The sequence below is a fragment of the Sinocyclocheilus anshuiensis genome, unplaced genomic scaffold (assembly GCF_001515605.1).
Source record: "Sinocyclocheilus anshuiensis isolate Anshui unplaced genomic scaffold, SAMN03320099.WGS_v1.1 scaffold1575, whole genome shotgun sequence".
In the NCBI taxonomy this organism is placed as follows: domain Eukaryota; kingdom Metazoa; phylum Chordata; class Actinopteri; order Cypriniformes; family Cyprinidae; genus Sinocyclocheilus; species Sinocyclocheilus anshuiensis.
Genome location: NW_015548276.1, coordinates 239,135 through 262,040, shown reverse-complemented (window position 1 = coordinate 262,040; position 22,906 = coordinate 239,135). Strand labels below are relative to the sequence as shown.

The 22,906-nt window shown below is 38.7% G+C and overlaps 1 protein-coding gene across 3 annotated transcripts in view; it reads right to left on the bottom strand.

Moving 5' to 3' along the window:
• LOC107655778 (polyhomeotic-like protein 2) overlaps positions 1-22,906 on the bottom strand; it is a 34,014-nt gene that overhangs the window by 5,879 nt on the left and 5,229 nt on the right. The window contains exons 1-10 of one of the 3 annotated variants that reach the window (XM_016443360.1): positions 21,659-21,676; positions 12,083-12,347; positions 8,626-8,784; positions 8,453-8,530; positions 8,162-8,323; positions 7,189-7,338; positions 6,143-6,419; positions 3,974-4,081; positions 2,563-2,930; positions 2,316-2,475 (exon numbers count right to left, since the gene is read on the bottom strand). In XM_016443360.1, the coding sequence (XP_016298846.1) occupies positions 2,316-2,475; positions 2,563-2,930; positions 3,974-4,081; positions 6,143-6,419; positions 7,189-7,338; positions 8,162-8,323; positions 8,453-8,530; positions 8,626-8,784; positions 12,083-12,286 (1,666 nt within the window). In that variant the 5' untranslated portion in view covers positions 12,287-12,347; positions 21,659-21,676. Of the gene's footprint in view, positions 1-2,315; positions 2,476-2,562; positions 2,931-3,973; positions 4,082-6,142; positions 6,420-7,188; positions 7,339-8,161; positions 8,324-8,452; positions 8,531-8,625; positions 8,785-12,082; positions 12,348-17,874; positions 17,925-21,658; positions 21,677-22,906 lie in introns of those variants that run through there. The other 2 variants (XM_016443359.1, XM_016443358.1) reach the window with 2 other exon arrangements.

The following is a 22,906-nucleotide window of genomic DNA, read 5'->3' as shown; positions in this document are numbered from 1 at the left end:
TATGTGGAAAATAATGTGTTTTTTTTTACCTTAAACCGCATAAACACATTTCATTACACCAAATAATGTTCTTTTTAGCAACATCATATGACCCCTTTAAGAACGTGCACGTAAACGCATCAATGGCGTTTGACGTCAATGACGTCCAATTAGAGCGGCGCGTACGACAGCGCCATTTTTAATCTCGACACAACTGCCAATGATATTTGAGAGCAACGTCTGAGGGAAATTATCAGCCAATAACGACTAAAATTTTATTCCGTCCCTCACACAAAGCTATCATATCACTTCGGAATACGGACTACTTGTGTTTGTAATGGCAACCACCGTCACTGTATGGACAGTTTGTCAAAAGACATAGGCCGTTTCTCAATACCAAGTACGCAAAGTAACTTAGTAGTTCGGACTTGGCAAATTCGACTCGGGGGTGCGAACTCCTGAGGACGGGAGGACACAAGTCTGGTAATCCTGCAAATGGAACAGCTGCGTACTTGATAACGTCACTGTTTGGACAAGATGTCAAAAGACATAACTTAAGTTTACTGGAGAATGGAAATAAGGTTGGAACAGGGTAAGTAATGACTTCATTTTGTGCGAACTCTTACCTGAATAAACATGCCACCATCATTAGGCGTCTAAAACCTCTCTCTCAAAAAAACATTTCTCTTGTTGTTGTATTTTTACTGCATTCAGTCTGCAGACGCCATCGTTAGACACTAGACTGGCGTCAGTTGCGTCGCGTTTTAAGACAGCGTGTCAAGTCTACACCGTTCAAAGAAACGCGCCTCGAGACCACTGCGTTTTTCTTTTAAGCCCACTAACCAAAACACAAGACATACTGTATGTAGCTTACCGACAAAGCGCAGTAAAAAGTCATTTCCCACAGGGGCGCTCTTCAATTCCACCTCAAAACACAGGGGCAGCCTCATTCCCACACGCCTGATTATATTAATGACAGAATATCCAGACTCCGCCACGCGTGCGATTCTACGCAACACGCAGGGTGCGCTGCTTCTTTTCTAGTGCTCCACTCCCACGCACAAGCACTGCACATTCTGCCAGAGAGGCGGTTCAGTCTTTCTCGGATGGCAGCAGCAGCCTCAAGTGGCAGATCACATGACTCTGTAGAGGTTCAATAAATCTTTCACTGGCTGGTGGCAGCGGTTGTGTCTTCTATGCAGGCTATATTGGGCATTATCTGAAGGTAGGAAAGCACCCTTGTCCAAAACCAGTTTGTCTCTTAAATTACTGACTGATTAGTGCCTTCTGCCAGTCATGTGACTGGCCCAGAGTCAATTCTAGTACATATTACTGTACGTGGGAATTGCATGCCACCCCCCATCCTACTACCTCCTCCTTTGGCAAATCTGGTTCACCGTGCGGGTGTCGAAAGCCTTGTATTTTAATGCAGCTGTGATCCTTCAATTCCTCAAACGCCTGCAAGCTGCGTGGTATTTGATACAGTGCCCTTAAGAACGTATTTGGACACTTAAACCATATATACAAAAGAAAGTATTTGGACACTTCATATTGGACACTTGTCATATAAATAATGTGTGAATGTCATTGCATTAGATAAGAAAATATAAAACACACTGAAGTCAGTCGTTTGAAGTCAAGTAGCACAAGCACACATTTCAAGCAAAACACTGCACAAAAAGTTACAATAACATGTACATATACTAACATACACTGCTCAAAATTAAGAGTGTATTTGGTAATATTGTGCTTGTCTCAAATGTTAATGTAACTGTTCATCTTTGTTTGACAGTACCACTTATTTTGATATTTTGTGATTTAATGCATTGAAATGTATAATACAATTATTTTGGCACCAATATTTTGGTCATTTGTTTTACTGGTTAGTGTACAACATTCAGTCTTTATTGATCTCTCCAGAATATCCATTATAAAATATTTGCAGGTGTCACAGTCTTGCCGTGTTTTTCTTAGGGATGCATTTTAAAAAAAAAATTTTTATTTACTTGTATAATAAATATTGAGGGAATTCGAAGTGCAGAATATCGTCTTAATTGTTGGTTTATTCATCAGGCAGATTTGTATGTGCATTTAGTTTAATAGTTGTAACTGTATTTTGATCCAAATGAAATAAATAGTATATATATATATATATAGAGAGAGAGAGAGAGAGAGAGAGAGAGTGTGTATTTAAAGAGGTGGGAAAAAGGTGGAAATTATTGTGTTTTCATGGAATCTTGTGTCCTAGTAATCATTATGTATTGACTTGCAGTTTTATGATTGCATTGTTTGATTGTGAAACTATACTTGTAAACGTGAAAATTTGTCCACTGTACCTTGAGTTTGAGATGTAGTGTTAACAGTATCGGCTTTGGATTGTTCAGGGGGGTCAGTGCCTTGGGTCGTAGTGGTTGGCTGCATTTGTACTGGGGGACAAAGCTCTCTTACCACCAAAGAGGTGGGCTTCTCCTTGTCATCCTGAGCAAGTCTTGAACTCTAAATAGTATAGAAGTAGTTAGTTGCTTCTGATTTGTATACATGATCTTTAATCTACAATAAGGCTCTAATAAGGGAGTCCATTACCTGGCTTTGTGCTGGTTGGATTTGGAGATTGATGGCTGTCAGTTGGACCGGTTGAGCTTTAGCATGGGCCAGGCCTGTGTGTGCAAGTGCATGGTGGCTTACAGTTGAATGGAAGATGGTGGCCTGTTGACTTTGAGCCGATCCTTGGTTGTGAAGTGCTGGTTTAGGCAAAACCGGAATGATCCCTGCTACCGATGTGGTCTGGGTGGAGCTCTGGATGGCCAGTGAGGCTGTCTGTTGGTGGGGCTGGACCGAGACGGTCTGCAGTAACTGAGGCTGGGTTCTTGAGGTGGGTGGGGCTTGGGGTTGAATGACAAACTGCTGCGGCTGCTGCTTAATCAGGGCCTGCGGCTGGATTTGGGCATATGCTGGAAAAAGAAACCACAGACAAACACTTACTATTACATACTGTTTCACATGACTACACATTAAACTGACAGTTGCAAATATAAAACGACAGTAACAGATACATGGAATTTCATAAATTTGGACAATGTTCTTTCAAGCTGGCATGGGTAAATTCCTACACTGCACAGGTTTCCCTCAGTCATGGGAATTTTAAAATTGTGCTTTCTAGCCCTGGAAACTTTAAAAGTTATAATCCGTATGCTCTAATTTTTTTTTCTCAATTTAATAATGCTCTTGTTAAAGTAACATTGCAAGCCATTAGTGAATTCTTTGTAAGCAAATTCATTGTCAATGAATCTGTTTTGAACCAGTTCACAAATCCATCTGATTGATTCATTGGTGAATCAGTCTGAATATAAATGACTCTTTAAAATATTTATCCAAGAAATCACAAACATGGAAAGTACATGGGAAAAGTCATGGCAATTCATTGAGTCAAATGTGTGGGAACCTTGACTACATTTCAACAAATTTAGTTTTATTTTAGATTTTTTGTTGTTTAGTTTGTCTTTTTTTTGCTGTATCTAATAACATTCGTCTCTGTGCTTAGGTTTTCCAGTACAACTTCTGTATCCAGGACTACAACATTGGAAACTGGATGAGTTTTAAAACTGTGATTAGGTGTTTGACTGGAGGACTTGCAGGAAACTGTGTTAAAATGTAGTTTTAACTCAGCAGGAGAACATTCAAGCACACAAAACCTTAAGAGTTGGGCACGTTGAGATCACAACCTCAAAAGTTTATGAGCGGTAGAAGAATCTGAAGAACTCTAACTGGTTGGAAAGTTAGCTAGCATGTGGTTTTTATGTTTATATATATACGCTTGTGTGTTCTGTCACATGAAATGCACACAGGATATATGAAGCAGAAGTCAGGAACAAATACATTCTTTCTTTAAAACTGTTAATAGCAAACAGAATAGGTTCAGTGTGGGAATGTTCTTCCATCTTAATGTGAATGGTGTGGGATGGTGTGTTCAGATGACTCAATCCTCTGTGCTCACTTTCTCTCACTCTTTCTTTCTCCCGGATGTTCAGAATAAGGAGTTGATGAGTTATTCCCTGCCGAGCGCAACCCTGGAAAACCCCGAAATTTCCTGTTGAACGTTCAGCTATATGCAAAGCCACAACACATAACACATTAAAACAATGACATATATGCTTGAAGACATACAATATGTACATTTTCTCACGTTGGGCCGAATCAGATCTCTGAAATCTCATGCGTCTTGCGAATAGAGAAACACTTTTCCTGAGATAAAGATCTCAGATAAAGACCTGTCTCCTCTAGGCTCTCAGAAGAGATCAGTGTCTCAGACTGTGCTCAGTTTAACTCCAGTACGTTTCCTGAGCCATGAAAAGCAATTTTTTAGCAAGATTTTTCTATGTGGGTGCATGTCATTTTTACTTTAGTAGTTTGAGTGCAGTTGATATCTGTGGCTCTTTTCTTTCCTACTTTCTTTTAACAAGCCCTCTGGTGCATGGTTGTTCCCAAAATAATAGTTTCAATCATTTGTTACAAAAATAAAATGGAGAGTACATTCAACTTCAAAACAAGCTATTTTTACTGGTTTTGACTGTTCCTACAGAACAAAAACAAGGAGTGAAATACAACAATCAGTTGGGAATCATATTCTCAAGACATAATGTTTATGGAAATAGTAAGACTTTTTATCAAAATCTCCAGTCCAGACTCTTTCTAGTATCCACAAACACATGATTTTTAATAAAATATTCAGATTTTAATAACATTAGGACATTTCTTAAAAGTAAACTGAACAATTCATCTAAGAGAATAATCCAGGACGGGTTTCCAGATTTGTGAATATCAATTAATGCACAAGGGGAAAACCATGCATCATAACAGGCATCACATCAGCTCTCTGGCGCACGCTGCCGTGGAAACTACATCCCAATACATGTCAGGTGGCTTTTTACCTTTCCTTTCCACTGAGGCTCAGTTGGACCCTCTCAAACACACTTGTTCAATCAAATTGAAGCTTGTTTAAGCTTCATTCATTCTGGTATTTGTGTACATAAACAGTGGCATAAACTGTACATCTGCAAATGATGTAAAAGAATAGAAATGCAGCTCTAATGAGAAACTGAAATGAAGCGAGTTGATATTAATGCACAAATGTAGCTACAGTAAAGAGAAGCACGGTTTCATTACACATTTACCTTAATTACACATTTAATCATAAGTATTTATAAATACTTTTATTCCAGAATTCTTCTTTTCTGGAATGTGAAAGGTGGTTTGTTTTTTTATATCGAATATTTTTGTCAATTTTTCTTTTTTCCTCTTTTTATTCTTGGACCTGATGTGGAAAAGTATTTTTTCTTTTCTTTTTTAATTTGGTCAAACAAAACTCCTATTTTTACTTCTTTTGGCACTTGACTGGTGCTAATATTGAACCCTGGAGCTACCCTATAAGATTCTTTTTTTTTTTTTGTAAACAAAAATCTGAGGCCTTTTTTAATTTTCTACCAAAGCATAACCAAACACATAGCAAAGTCTCTACCAGCCTCGACACGCCCAAGTACCTGCTTCTAAGTGTGCAGGATAATTGCCCTGTGTGAGCTGTTATGATTAGAGACCACTGGAATGATGGATGGCAGATGTCAGATGTTGACATACACTGAAAGACTCCTCTGAGAAAGTGCGTGCCCTTCAAAGGCCACGTATGCATTAATGCACTTGAGCTTAAGCCATGTAGAACAAATGTAGCCTTGGGTGCATTTCTGTTTTGTTTGGTACTTAGTGTGTGACATGATAGACAGACAAGTGAAGCTGGAGCTTATAAGAGTGCACATGTCAGAAAACATTTCTGTTGAAATTAATTGAACCTTTCAGTTTGTTTAAAGACCAAATGTGCACACACACAACAATTTCTGGACCACTTTGGGTAAAAGGTGCTTGATGACAACATTACTAGCTCAAATATAAGCCAAAGTAAGAGACGATACTAGAAGTAACTGTAGTTGTTGAGCATCATTGTGGGGGACACACTGTGTGAAATTGAGACTTCTTAAATCCACTAAAAACACTCATTCCAAAAAATGCCTCAGAAAAGTGAAATGGTTCTTACAAAAGCTCTACCATCATTTGCAGTTGCACAAGTGTTGTAATATTTTTAGCAGCACTATAGGCCATATGGGTCTGAGTTTACCTGGTGCGAGTAAGGGATGTGACGAGGAAACATTACGACTCATGTTAACTGCTTTCATCTCTGTTTGCCCTTCCTCTCCCTTCTTCACTCCATCCGCGGAAGCAGTGTTCACATTGCTTTTCCCAGTGTCTGAACTGGAAGCACTCTGGCTGGGTGTTTTGATGAGTGGGGTGGGCTGAATGGAGACGGGGGTCTGCTTTAAACTCAGTGCCTGCAGGCCTGAGGACTGAGAGGTGGAAGACACCCCCTGCTGGTTGCGCAGGGCAAGGTTCTGCACCTGTGAAAGTCATACATTCACCAGTAAACCTTTTTTATTGAAATACATTCAAAACATTTGAGTTGTCGTATTTAAAAAGTAATATTTTGCATAGAATTACCTAGGCTAAAGATCCTAGAGTAATGTGCACACTATTCCTATTGGAATATTTATTAGAATTTGGAGCCAATCATGATGGTCCTAATCCTAATGTGATCAAATAAGAATCTTTAACGAATGAACTACTGGATAAACTGGATTTTTTTAAAAATAATTCAATTTATTCCAATTCCTATGCTATTTATTATTATTATTATTATTATTAAATAATGGAATATTTATGGTATTATTCATTTGTATTATTACTAGTAATTAGTAATATTATTAATATTATTGCTTTGGACATCATAGAGGGGTGCTACAGGCTTCCTTGTGATGTCACGGATAGAGCATTTTATCCTATTAACAAACATATCAGGGTTTTCTAAAAGATCAAAATATACATTTTGTGTTGTGCTGTATTGGTAACCTATAAAATTCTTTTTAGAATCTTTTAGGATTGATTCCTTAAAGTATTTCTAGATGAAAGAGTCTGCTGAATGAATACATGTACAATAAATGTTCCAAATTATAATTGAAATACCAAGTAATCCTATATTTTATGAATGCTTCATGAAGATAATTGTTTTAAACCGCATATTCATGAATGCAAATAAAACATTTTTGTGCAATCATGGGTACTTTTGGATGTGCATATATTACAGCAGTGTATTTCAGCATGTGTGTGTACCTGTGCAGAGACAGACTGTGTGTTATTGGCTGTATTAGTGTCAGACTGTAGAGCAGTTACTGTAGCTGTAGGAGCCAGGATCAGCTGAGGGGACAGAGGGACGGCTCGGCCCAGACTCCTGGCTACATGCACAAGATTACTCTGCTGAGCCTAAAATAATCACACATAAAGATTCTCATTAATATCACATCCTCAGGAAGCTCTCCATCATACTCTGGTTGATCTAGAATGATCTAACCAGTATTAACCAGTTTGCAGTATAACCAGAATGCAGAACCATGTTTAGACTACAACCACGGCATTAGACTACAACAGTAAAAACATGGGTTATGCTTATTTTAACTATTGTTCACGCCATTATTCTGCAAATTTGAATAGTTGCATATTTAGTGGCATTATTGAGTGGACTTTGCTGTTCCGATTCGCATGAACGGTATACGAGTGGAGCGACTGAGCGGAGCGCACACGCATAGAGCGGGATAATACGCAGCGCGCCACACCACGTGAAAGTGAAACCTGAGCGGTGAACTAATTTTCGGCAGCCGAAATTTCGGTGCATCTCTAATTATTGGCGACATCAGAAATGGAAATTATATAATATATGCTTTTTTTGAACATTTTAGCAATTTAAAAATATTCAAAAAGGATTTTTTACATGGCACCCCGGTTGGGAAACACTCATCTAGACAATACATTAAACGTATTACAACTTCACCTGTAAATAGTATTGTTAGTGCTTTATCTGTGATATATTGCTTAAAAGAATAAAAATAAACTAAAGGGTCAAATGTTGTTTACATTAATTATCAGTGGCCTAATTTAGCTGAATTCATCCTACTTCTTTCTGGCATTCAGCAAGAAAGCAATGACTGATTAAGAGTCAGTGTTTCACTCCTAAATATATATTTAATATAGAAAGCAGCTTCACAAGCATGAAAGACTCTTGTGTTTGTGGTTATACAGGTGTGCTCACCATCTGGGCCCGCAGGTACATTTGAGCTTGGCTGGCTGTCAGGGTGGAGCTTGTGGCGTTGCCTAGCAACACAGCTTGCTGGGATATCCCAGAGGGGGTGGAGTTTACGCTCTGTGCACGACTGATCAGCTGAGCAGCAGCAGGGGACGTGGTTAAATTAATCTGTGGGAATAAGAGAGACAGAGTTGTGACATGAGCAGCCTGAATGTTATGTCACATGCAAACTAAGATATTGACGTGATTAAAATGTGCTTGTTTTCAGTAGCTGCCTGCATCCAAATAATAGCTTACTGTGGTCTGTGATGACCCGCTCTGGGTAGACAAGGTCCCATTCTGGTTCGAACTCTGCCTGCCGGCTGCTAAACTGGCCTGAGAGGGAGAAACCATGACAGACAGAGAGTGTAAGGGTATTTGGGTGTATTATGCTTCTGTCTTGCTGTAGGAGGCTATGGATGCTAACTGACCTGCTGCACTGCTGCGAGGCTCTGGAGCTGTGCTGTGCTGAGGTGCTGCTGCTGTAGAGCTGCCGTTTGCAGCATCAGATGCTGCTGTTGAGCTGCATACATCTGCTGCAGGTACTGCGCTGCTGTGCTGGGCTGCCTATGTAGAGCCTGCTGGATCACCTACCATTCAAGAGAGACAGAAAAAAGTGAGAAAACAGGTTCAATCTCAATAATATCTTAATTGCTTCACATAGAGAGCAGTGAGATTAGATGGAGTGCAAATGGAGAGTTTAGCTGAAGTCTACAGATTCTGAAAGATTTTTTTCCCCTGAGAAAATGACTTTGGTAATCTCACGTCTCCTCTAGACTTTCAGTCTCAGTAGTGTCTCAAACTGTTTTCATATTTGCCAAGATACCAATCAAAGTCAGAAATCTCAATTTAAATGTGGAGACGTGTCAGCATTTTTATAGCTCTGTTCCCATTGCTATATGTCAACAATTGTCTCATGTATTTCTATTGTATTCACCTTAAGATGTTTGAGAGAAACATCTGACAAAGTTGCTATTTAAATCATAAGTAGCTGCAAGTTCAAATTTTTGTTATAGGTCAGATTGCAATCCTAATCTTTTAATGCTTACTTGGCAACTTTTTGTTTTGTTCCATCATACATGGTCTCAATAATTTCCATTTGTCTCCTCCTTTTGGTCAGAAAATTAACTGCAACAAGCTTGAAAGAGACAGAGATCTCTGATTCTTATGTTGTTTCACTTCCCATATTGCTTTCAAGGTCAGCCTTGATGTTTAATATGGTTATATATTATCATAATATTAAATTAATAGGAAGATGTTTAATATTAGCTACTGTATTTCAAGGCTTGTTTATACGCATGCCATTGCAAGTCTAATAACTCATAACAACAATAACGCATTGATATTGTATAGGATAAGTTACATTTTATGATATTTATGTTTAATGACAACCAAATATATACTTATACATCCAATATAAAAATAACATTTTGTACTGTCAAACTCTAATAATAATGTTACTTAATAAAGATTGCAAACCATATGATCACCTAGCTTAACAGTTGTTCTGTAATACTGATCCTGAGCTAGCATCCCATAACATGCCGAAACCATTCAGAACAAAATCAAAACAAGATGGTGAAATACCTGAACAAATATTCAGAGCAGACGTTCAAACAACACTTTCATTATATGACGATAGTGTAGATAAGTGCATCGTTCTCATCACTAATAGTACCTTCCTATCGTTTTCTCCCAGCTATAATATGTTCACCAGCATCCCGCTCTTCCGTTTGTCTCGTCCTTTATGTCCTCACTGAACTGCCCACAACCACACAGTTGCTAGGCAACAGGCATCCTGACCCCTGGTCTTGGTATGAGTAAAGTGCAGCCTGAACTGAGTTTAACGAACAGTGCTGCTTGTGTCTGATCATGCACTGATCTGAGAATACAGCCGAGTCTTTCCTGTTATGCAGTACATTTCCATGTCAATATCATATATATCATATCACAATTTTTAATGATAGGAATGTAGTTGGGTTTCTTTACACAATTAAGTGAACATAGGTGCAGTTTAAATAATTTTAACTACTTTAGATTGATTGGATGTTGCCATTTTTGCCATTAACTCATGTCACGTGAAGCACTTTGAGCTGCATTTTATGCATGAAGTGTGCTGTACATCAGTGGTTCCCAACCTTTTTTTCACGAGACCCCTATTTTAGTGACTCCCGGGAAAAACGGGACGTCTGGTAACCACACTCCTTCGGGTGCTGAGGCCCATTGTTTCAGATCGCTAGTTCTCATTTTGGTAGCCTATCCATCCACTGCGGCTGCCATACTGAGACTAGATATGCAAGCGCCCCTTATCCGATTGCAATCCAATGACAGGGACGCACATTTTGAAGGACAAGACAGTAGTCTATAGCAATGGTGCCCAACCTTTTTTTCAGGAGACCCCTATTTTAACAGTGAAAATTTTTAGCGACCCCCATGCCCCCCCATTCAAACACACTAGCTGACACATTTCATTTAATGTGACAGTCAGTTGAATACACTTTTAATCAATGCAAAAACAGCTGAATGCAAACAATTAGCTGCAACTATTGATTTTTTCCCAACAACAGGTTCCAATTTTTTTCCTAAACCTGATGAACAAATAACAGCAGCACATTTTATTATGTTAATGTAAATATCAATCAAATCTATCCATTTCACTTATTACCTTAAAAACCTGTAACAACATGTAAGGGTTCACAAGAACAGACATTTCAGACAGGCTCTGCTTTTTAACTGATGAACAAACGGGAGCAAGTTAAAAATCTATTAACATGAATATAATTTAATCAAACCGTCTGTGGGTGTTTGGTGCTCTGATGTCTTCTTAGTTTGCAGGGCTTCATGCTTTCATTCGCTAGTCTCTCACCACAGATTACACACTCAATTCTCACCTTGTCCATTGCTTCAATGAAACCGAATTCAAGATAACTGTCCAAATAAGTCCTTGTTTTCTTTTTAGCGCATTCATTTTTATCTTCTCCCTGGCGCTTTGCCATTTTCTCTTTGCTGCGTCTTTTTTTAAAGTTACGTCTGTACGTTCCCACTCTTGCGATACGCTGCAAAAAATTCTCGACGTTAAGAGAATTTATTCTCTTTCCATAAATGATTATTTTTTTTTTTTAATATTTAGAATTGAAATATTTATTGTGCTGTTATAAATGAAATGTATATATATATATATTTTATTTATTTATTTTTAAAAACAAGTGCACTTGGCGACCCCTCAAATTATTAGCGACCCCTAGTGGGGGTTGCGACCCCTGGGTTGGGAACCACTGCTGTACATCATGATCATAATAATAATAATAATTATTAACAATATTAATGTTAATAACAACAACAACAACAACATTGTATTATTATTATTATTATTACAAAAAAGAAAAAAATTATGAAATTAATGATTATATGTACTTTAATTACAGTGTTTAAATTGGATATAAGATTATCAATATCACATTTGGCTGAAATTTAGCAAAAGTGTCTAATTCCAGACCACTTAATTTACATGTAGGGAGAGGTTAAAGGTCAAGACCTGAGTCAATAATGAACAACCACATTCCACAGCAGAGGAAAGAATAGGAATATGTCTGAAGCACTGAAACCTTCATTGTCATTCCTCTTCTAACTGCAGTAATAATCACACCAGCAGATGGCAGTATGGACTTAAAGTCAAATAATTAAACATTTAAGCAAGAAAAAAAGTGATGTGTGGTGCAATGCAGTGTGATTATACAAGAAAGTTTGACAAGCAGAAATGTGGTAAATCGTTAACATGCACACAAATATTATCAACACAATTACTATGCATTTCTGAACTCAGTTGTCTATATTTGAACTGACTGATTCTGCCAGGTGGTTATGTTTTAGGGTGAGTGTGACGTGCACCTGTACAGTCTGTCGGTCAGGTATGCCGCTGTATACAGATATCTGTGGAATGGCCAGTCTTCCGCTGCTCGTGCTGCTGCTGCTGGTGGAGTTGGCAATGCTGGCAGTGGAGGCACTGGTGGTGCCTATGGAGTTTGTGGTGGAGGTATTGGTGCCTGTGCTGCTGCTGGCACTGGAGGCAGGAGTGCTCTGCTCACTCTCCATTGTGCCGCCCCGATGCTTCACCTTTGAACCACGACCACCCCGCTGCCAAACTCGACGCAAGCTGAGAGAGACAGAGAATAAGAATTTGTGAATTCCTGGTACTAAAATTCCCTTCTTTTGTTGAGATCGTTGAGATACTGAAGCTATTTCTAGTTAATAGTTATGAAATTTGATGCGTTAACATAAAGAGTACGATAGTAGTATCATGTTATTTAGACAGTACCAAGGTAATGCCATGTTTTTGAATATGTACCATGGTAATTGGCCCTTCACAGGAAGTTTGATTGACAGGCGATTGAAACAAGATCTTTCTGCGGTTGAAACAAGATACCTTCTGATGTTCATTCATGTTTATTTCATGCTATAACTAGTAGAGGAAGATAAAATCGGTTCACGTGCCGCTTGAACTGAGGCGCTACAGCAATCTGTCACGACATATTAAAAAGCCATAAAACTATTTATTGTTTGAATTTCTTGAAAAATGACAAAATTTGAGAGCTGAAACTTTGTTTCATACCAAAAGTAACCTGCTCTGTTTTGTCTGTCACACTGCGTTGTCAGTTTTCTCTTTGCTCTGCAGTGTATGTGCGTGAGAGCATAATGTGTAGCGTGAGAGCTGTATGGCTTGTCGGACATAGCAACAGTAAATAAGGGGGGCGGGTCTTTGCGAAGGGTCAATTAGGGCGGCATGATTTGGGGAAAAAATAAATTGTGATTTTTCTGATAAAAATTCAAGAGAAAAAAAAAAAAAGTTGCTGTGCTGCACAATTTGGCCAAAATTGTGTGATTATATATAAATATGACTATAATGGTTTTAATGGTAGTACCATAGTGTTCTTTGAAATACTTTGAAGTATCTTGTAAATACCATGGTCTATAAATACATTAGTCATTCAGTATCATGGTAAATAGCAAAGTACCATAGTATTACCATTTGATACTATCACAGTACTTTTTTATAAAGGTAATATACAAAAGAAAGGTCCAAGCTGGTAGCCTGAAATGTAAACATCACTTCATTCGCATAATGTACTTTTCTGTAAATGACATTATAATTGCATTTGAGTTCATCCCGGACACAGAATTTGATTGTTACATTTCAGTAAACCTTTTCCTTAGCAGTGTCCCATTACCACCATAAGAACGGCCATGGAAGATGGATTACACATCGAGTCAGAAGAGTTGCCCATGTCAATATGCGATACAGAACCACGTTAAAGGTTGTCAAACAATACTTGCATCAACAAAACTTTACTCTTTTGGTTCAGTCTGCTTTTATACAGAAAGATTAAAGAAATTATTTTGGTTCAATACAAGTCAAGCTTTTTCAACATGCTGTTGATAACCACAGACAATAATTTCAAGTTTAAGCTTTAAGTTGGCAAAGCACTGCACTTTTGTGTCTATATATGTAGTTTATGATCAGTAAGTTTTTTTTTTTTTTTTTTGAAAGATGTTGATTTTTTCAGTAAGACTGCATTCAGTTAATCAAAAGTGACAGTAAAGACATTTCTACTGTCAAAATATTTCCATTTCAAGTAAAAGCTTTTCTTTCAAACTCTATTCATGAGAATCCTGAAAAAAAGTACCACAGTTTCCATAAAAATATGAAGCAGCACAACTATTTTCAGCATTGATAATAATAAATATTTATTGAGCGGCAAATCAGCATATTAGAATGATTTCTAAAGGATTATGTGACACTGAAGCCTGGAGTAATGATGTTGAAAATTAAGGTTTGCATCACAGGAAAAAAATGCATTTTAAAATATATTCAAGAGAAAAGTTATTTTAAATTTAAATAATATTTCACAGCATTACTGTTTTACTGTATTTTGATCAGATAAATGCAGCTTTGGTGAAAGCTGCATTTCACCAGCTTAAATTGTGTTCCGAAGACGAACAAAGCTTTTACGGGTTTGGAACGACAAGGGGGTAAGTGATTAATGACAAAATTTTCATTTTGGGGTGGAGTATCCCTTTAAGCATTTCAAAAACATTACCAACCCCAATTCTCCAAAATGTGTTTTTGCATAAACTTCCATTATAAGGGCATTCTGTAAACATGATGCATGTTTTTAGACCGAGATGAAATCATTTTCTGTGATAATCAACAGCATGTCAAGGATGCAGTGGACAGAGCTTGTTTTGAATCTGAAACATTCTTTAAGGTTAGACATGAATATCATAAGTATGACAAGAAAATCATATGTCTGTTCATCCCATGATACAAACATTAAGCATGTAATCAAGGCTAATGAATGAAAAATAGGTGCCTCGGCTGAGGGTTCACCCCTCTAAATCTCATCACTGGAATCGCCAGAGGCACTGCTGTTTAAATGACTTCTCTCCTTTTCTTTCTGTCTCTCTGTCTTTTGGGGTTTGTTATTCAGGGACAGAAAGTGGTAATGGGATTGAGATGGGGGACAGAAAGAGAACGAGTGTTGGGATGGGTGGGGGGGGCAGCTTTAGAGGAGAAGTGTGGTTTCAATTATACTCATTTAATTACTCGCACATAGGAATGTAACGATTAACCGCGAGCCGGTTGAAAAATCGATTCAAATAGAAATATGCAGCATTTTGTCCAAGCAATAATAAAAGGCCACATTTAATTTATAATTTGTCTTAAATCTAATTTTGTAAAAAAAAATTATAATAATCGTGAATCGAATCGAATCGTGAAATCAAAATCGTGAATCAAATCGAATCGTGAGTTGAGTGAATCGTTACATCCCTACTCGCACACATGTGGTTGAGAACCACTAACCCCACACACTCTTAACCCCCTCCCTATCTACCCTGAATCGCCCCCTCTTTATCCACAACAAACCATTATGCCTACCCCCTTTCCAGGTCTGTTATTACACCAAGAGATGGTCTAATATCAATGAGCCCTCCCCCCAAGCCATTTCCTGGGCTCCAAAGAACTAATGGACTTGGGCATTGTAATTAGACAATCTAAATATAAGTCCTGAGCCTCATTAATATGCATTAATGGAAGGGCCATAGGGATATCTGAGAACATGGTTACAGAATTAGAATATTATTAAACATTGTACATAAGCGTAGATGCTGGCTTTTGCACAAGTTTACTTGGGTGTGTTCTCAATGACATACTAGCATGCTCCTCACTGCATACTGTGCTCATATATATATATATATATAGTGGCTGAATTAAAACAATTCTGCAAAGAAGAGTGAGCCAAAATTCATCCACAGCGATGTGAAAGACTCATTGCCAGTTATCGCAAACACTTGATAGCAGTTGTTGATGCAAAGCGTGGCACAACCAATTATTAGATTTAGGGGGCAATTACTTTTTCACGTAGGGCCAGGCAGGTTTGGACAGCTTTTTTCCCTTAATAAAATAAATAATCATTTAAAAACTGAAGTTTGTATTTACTTGCATTATCTTTGTGTAATATTAAAATTTGTTTGATGATCTGAATCTTTTAAGTGTGACAAATATGCAAAAAATAAAAAAAACAGGAAGGGGGCCAACACTTTTTCACACCACTGTATATGTATATATATATATATATATATATATTAGGGCTGTCAATGTTGACGCATGCGATTAATTTGACAATCCTTAACGTGTTAAAATAATTTTACGCAAAATTACTGAAGCACAATTTCTATTCTAACCCTTTAACCCAATTTTGCTTCTCTGCTTGAGATCAAATTCAATTATTTTAAGCCGCTAAACTCCAGGAAAGTTTTCAGTCCAATGATCCAGTAAGCGAATGCATTCAAACAATCCGTCCAAAACAGCGCTAATATAAAGGAAACCAAGCTGATTACATCAGAGATTGCAGAGAGAACAGAAACTCGCGTTGCGTTTTCAGTGAATTATTCATTCCAGTGTGTTTGGCTTTTAAACACGAGCTCTGTCTGTCATATTCTGTGATTGTCTCTAAAGAGCGCGAGCCCTCACATGTCACGCGTTGTGTGAAGTACAGACTGAACGGATTGTCAACATCCCACCGCTGTATGGCCAGATGAGACGCAAACTACGTGTTCTCGACTGGATAACCAGTCTCGCTAGTAAAGTTTTGATGGATGAAGACTGCAATCAAGGTAAAGACGATTGCGGTGGCGTACATGAGTCGTTCAGTAAGCACGTGTGAGTCCGTTATAATAATGCATGTACGAGCGCTCTTGACGCACTGATCGCACATTGTATTTATGCACAGAAATTATTCATTCCAGTGTGTTTCGCTTTTAAACACGAGCTCTGTCATATTCTGTGATTGTCTCTGAAGAGTGCGAGCCCTCACACATCGCGCTGTGTGAAGTACAGACTGAACGGAATGTCAACACATCCCACCGCTGTATGGCCAGATGAGACACCAACTACGGTTTCTCGACTTGATAACCAGTCTCGCTAGTAAAGTTTTGATGGATGAAGACTGCAATCAAGGTAAAGATGATTGCGGTGGCGTACATGAGTCGTTCAGTAAGAACGTGTGAGTCCGTTATAATAATGCATGTACGAGCGCTCTTGACGCACTGATCGCACATTGTATTTATGCACAGACACAGACATTTCCGTACATTCACGTTGTTTCCACACACATTCACGATAATGTTTTGATTTGTCATGTGTATGTTGCTGTTTAGTTATTCTGAATGGATCCGTAGATATATGCAGTCAGCCGTCGGTTGGTTTAGGGTTTTTTTGGCATCGCCATGTGGTCCTGTTCGGTATCGCAACTTGACTTCTCTAAAATGTAAAAAAGCTATTTGCTGTTGCACTGTACACATACTATACAATTCAAGATTTTTTTTAGCAATGAAGTGTGCGATTAATCACAGAAAAAGGGTGTGATTAATTTGATTAAAAATTGTAATCTATTGACAGCCCTAATATATAAATATATATATATATATATATATATATGTATGTGCATGCTTGGCAGTTAAATGTACACAATGTGATTTTTGCAGTTGATATTAGTGAATTCATCATATGGAACTAGAAAGAAGCTGGGTCTATCATGCGTTTTGAAAGTTTGTATATTGCATACTTCATATACATACTTTATACTGCAGAAATAATACACATAGTACTATGGTAGTACTCCATCACAATCTTTTTAGATGTTACCAGCTGTGTTCCTTAGTAAACACTACAATGTGCTATGGTGGAAATGCATCATGGAATGTCATACACTCATGATTAAAGCCTGCTTGGTTCATATTTAGCACTTGAGTGGGTCTGTTAATGAGAAGGAAGCTCTTATGTTGAGTCCAAGTCACGGGCCCCACGGAGGCTTCCGGTCCAACCAACCATATGCATCCAGCCAATTAGTCTCTCTACAGCATACAGTTTAAACAACTATTAAATGCACTGTCACCTTTAGCAGAGCTAAAAATAAGTATGTCAGTAATTCCAAAACACAGAACAAACTAACAAACCATCCCAAAAAGCAAGAAAAGTTAAAGGGACATTGGGTAAGATGGAAGGATGAGGATGGAAATGGATGACATGCAAAATAGACGTGCATCAATATGCATGCACTGAGAGATTTCAGACATCCAGGTTAGCCAAGGGCCCACCTCCCAGACAAAAACCTAGCTCCTACCTTTTCTGAGGGGCAGCACGAGCTCCGTTTGGCCCCGTGGTGAGCCCCATGCCTCAGGACCCTAATGCTCCTTTGTCTAGTGTGCGTTCTGCACCCCAATCCTGCCAGATCACTGCTAGCATCCACCGTCCCAGTTGCCAGGCACAGACACACACTCTCTCTCCCTGTTTCTCTCCATCTAACACACGCATGCGAGCCCCCCCGGTTCTGTGGTTTCCTAGCGACAGCCAACTGGGGGGGCAGACGCACTCTCTCTCTCCCTGTTTCTCTCCATCTAACACACGCATGCGAGCCCCCCCGGTTCTGTGGTTTCCTAGCGACAGTCAACTGGGGGTGCCTTTTGGAGCCCTATTGCAGAGCTGTGTGCTGATTGGACAATTGGTTCTTCTCTAATGAGGATGATGGTAATGATTTTTTATCCCCCTCTATAAGCACGACCAGCCCCCCCTTTCAGAATATTCACTGGTGATGGCTCGTCCTGCCAAAACAGAGGAAAAGGCCTGTCCCAGAAAAAGAGACCTGGATGGAAATTTTATATTTATGTTTAATGTTTAACTCTATTTAGAAATGTTAACATGATTGATAATTTTATCTTTGTCAATACAATCATTGTTGTTTTGATAATACTTTAGGTTAGGGATTTCAATAAACCTCAATGCTGAGTATTAAAATTTGGTATCTCTAATCATTTACGTAATAGACATGACCCTATGTTAAAACACTCTAGCATCCTGGCGAGTTTATATTTGCTCATTCATTTTTTACTTTAGAACAATACATCCAGTATGCTCTAGCAACCACAAAGCACCATTCTAGCAACCATTCAGAATATGATAGAAACCACATAGCTACATCCTAGCAACCACAAAGATTACCTTAGAAATGACACAGCAACATCCTAGCAACCATTCAGAATACCTTAGAAACCCCATAGCTACAACCTAGCAGCCACCTAGCAATGTCCTATAGTGGCCATCCAGATTATCTTAGAAACCACAGAGCAAGATCCTAGCAACCTTTCAGAATACAATAGAAACCACAGAGCAACATCTTAGCAATAATCTAGAATACCTTAGAAACCACATACAAACATACTAGCAACCATTGAGAATAGCTTAGAAACCCCATAGCAATGTCCTAAAGTGGCCACCCAGATTACTTTAGAAACCACAGAGCAACATTTTAGCGACAAACCAGAATAACCATAGAAACCACACAGTAACATTGTAGCAACCATTGAGAATATGTTAGAAACCACATAGCAATATTCTGTCAACCCTTCCAGAATACCTTAGAAACAGCATGGCAACATTTTAGCAACAGCAATCACCTAGCTGTCATAGTAGCCACCCATATTACCTTAGAAACTGTAGAGCAACATCCTAGCAACCATCCAGAATATAACAGAAACCACATACTGTAGTAAAATCCTAGGAACCATCCAGAATACCTTAGAAACCACATAGCAATGTTCTAATAACCACTCAGAATACATTAGAAAGATCATGGCAACATCATAGCAACAACCTAAAATATCTCAGAAACTGTGTAGCAACACCCTAGCAACCACTCATAATGCATTACAAAAAGCATAGCAACTGCCTAGAACAACCTAGCAACACCCTGGCATTGTGGCAGTGAGTTTTACTGGAGCAGAGTATTCTCAGTTTTCTTAAAGGTGCAGTAGAAGATCTTGGAAAATGCTAACTTTAGCCTGATAGCACTGAAAGCAAACGCCCCACCCTCCCCGCAATCGCTGTCCAAAGCCACGCCCCCTGAACACATATACGCTCACAGACCAGAATACCAGAGACAACATTACTACAATAGGCTACATCAGCGGTTCCCAATTCCAGTCCTCGCGCCCTCCTGTTCTGCACATTTCACATGTATCTCTTATCACGTGCAACGTTTGTTCTATTCGACCGTAAGTGCCCTGGGAAGTGGACTTCACCAGATATTCCGCCATTATTTCAGTTAGAAGCGAGCATATATGTTCCATACAAAGGGCATTAAAGTGTGAGACGTGAATTTAAATATTATTTATTTACAGAGTATATTATGTCACACTTCACACTTCTCTTGTAAGTTTCGTCTGTGTGTGAAGACGCTGCGCACCGCAAATCTGTGAATGAATGTTCCGAAGTGAAGTAAACTTCAACGGATTTCCCCTGCTCAGGGAGTAGGGAGCAAAAAACACTGTGTAGGGAGCATGTCAGTCGGAACACAGTTCATGCATGTAGCTCACTTCTAACGAGCTGGTTATCTGAATCGGTTGTTTTAACTAAGAGAGACATGCAAAATATGCAGAGCAGGAGGGCGCGAGGACTGGAATTGGGAACTTGATGTTTGTCTGCCATTCTCGCTCTGTCTGCTCTTCTGGTCTGAACGCGCTGATGACGTATCCTGTCTGCGCGAACAGGGTGCTCAGAGGTATGCTAATACATACGTTGACAGGCAGGTAGGAAAGCCAATTAAAACGCTCGGACCAAGCGTTTTGATTGGACAAACATTTCTTGGTCCAACGCCTTCCACAGAATATATAAATACAGGTAAATACATTTAGACCAGTTAACTTAAAGGGGTCATATGATGTTGCTAAAAATAACATTATTTGGTGTATTTGGTGTAATAAAATGTGTTTATGCGGTTTAAGGTTCAAAAAGCACATTATTTTCCACATACTGTACATTATTGTTTCTCCTCTATGCCCCGCCTTTCTGAAACGCGTCGATTCTTACAAAGCTCATCGGTCTGAAAAGCCAGGTGTGCTGTGATTGGCCAGCTTATCCAGTGCGTTGTGATTAGCCGAATACCTCGAGCGTGTGACGGAAATGTTACGCCCCTTACTCTACCAGGATCAGGAAACAGTCCTCCATAAAATGTGCTGCACACATCTGAATGTTTGGGTTGAAGTGTTCTGGAACAGTGTTGTAAATTCAACTTAACCACTGATTTCTAATCGTGTCCTCTTTTGGAAGGCCAAACAAAGTAGTTTTGCTTTCACAACGAAACACACGGCGGGCTTGAGTGAGCGGCGGCCAGCGGGCTACAGTGAGGAACGGCCTCAGACTCTACGCTTACACAAGTTTCCAGACTGAGTTCCAATTGAAAATGGAAGGTGATGATCTTTACAATGTAAGTTGATGAGTTGATTTATCAGTGTTTTAATATTCCTCTGCTCATAGAGATTTTTAGATGGATGGAGAACTGCGATCTCTGACCCAGTTTGTTTGCTTGCTTCCATGGCTGCAATACGCTGTTTTCTGACAACCCGGGGTGCTGAAATACTATTGGGTAAATTGTGTAAAAAAACAGACATTCCGACACGGAACACGCATTTCAAAGCAGAATAACTGGCTGTAGCATTGTTTTTCGGAGAAACAAGTATGTGAACTTAGCAAGTTTCCTAAATATCTTCAAACATATTATGGTATTTTTATGCTTTAGTACAATCAAAAAATTACATACGGCACCTTTAATGGCGGTGCCAAAAACAAAGACAAAGAAGAGACACCAAGCGCACAGTGTTGGTTGATGAAGTGTTGTGTGCTGATGAGGCTGCCTCTTAATAATCAGTGATTAGAGCATCACTTAGCAAAGGGTAAAAACCCCCGACTGCTGCGGCAATTACAGTCAAACCACACACTCATGAAAAACAGACTGCATGTGCTACAGAAAGTTAATAGGGTTTTGGGACCCGCTTAAATCGGGGCACAACAAAAGATCATTCTGAAGAGGCCTTGCTAAATTGAAAATATACATACAAGGGGGCCTATCTGACCTTGAAGGAGGAGATAAGAACAGCACTGTCCTGAAAAGTAAATTGAGGCACTTATTGTGTAATACCTCTGGGCTGTGTTATTCTGAAATGTACTCTCTTATATAATATATTGATTGCACACAGATGGGCATGAATGTCATTGATTGCCATCTACTTATTAGCATATAGATTAGCTTCTGGTGGGGCTGGATAAATTAAGGTGGAAGAAGGAAGGTTAGAGAAGGAAGAAGGAAGGTTAGAGAAGGAATAAGGAAGATGAAAGAAGGTAGGCAAGGTGGAAACAGCATGAAGAGAAGGAACAGAGCAAAATGACTGCAAACAGCAGGATGGGAAGATTCTGTTTTTTGTTTTATATACAAGGGACACAAATAAAGTAAAAAATGTACTCTAGTGAATAAAATATTTTTAGTCTCCCATTCTGCTTTTTGGCATCATTGTTCAATTCATTCCTTCTCTTTATGTTATCTATCACCTCCTTCTCTTGTTTCTTCGTCATTTCCACATGTGCTTCATCCATTCAGATGGGGATAGAAAGAATGAGAGTGAACAGAGAAAAAGACAAACTGTGAAAATGGGATGAGACAGGAAAATTAAGATGGACAGATGAGGAAGTGGCAGTAAACTGGGATGGGATGAGATGGGATGGGAGGTGCTGCTGTCTGTCTGGTCTGGGTCTGATCCATATTAGTTACTCACTCATCCACTCAGCATGAAATGAGTGGGGGGCAGGGAAATGAGGCGGGGGGGGGCAGCCACCGGGAGTGGCAGAGGAAGCGAGGACAGATGTGAGAGCATTGAGAGATGGAGGAATGCTGATTTCACGGTCTCTCACACCACTAAATTTGGACTCATTTAGCACATTTAATGAACTGCTGTATAAGTCATAGTAAACCTCAGTCTGTCAGTGGTAACTAGTCTGGTTATGTTGGTAACAGTGCACTGGTGATCATCAGATATCTCATCAATGAGTTTTTTTTTTCTTTTTCTCTTTTGTCCCTTAAGTGTTTTTATCAGCCTGCGTGTTGATTATTGGGTTCACTGACAATTGCAGATTTATATTTAAAAAAATATATGTATATTAAATTTTATTTAATAGATTTTTATACAATTTTATTATATTGTATTTTTATTGAGTTTTATGTTATTATTTATGATAATATAAAATTCAATAAAATTATTTATAGGATATAATATATATATATATATATATATATATATATATATATATATATATATAATATATATATA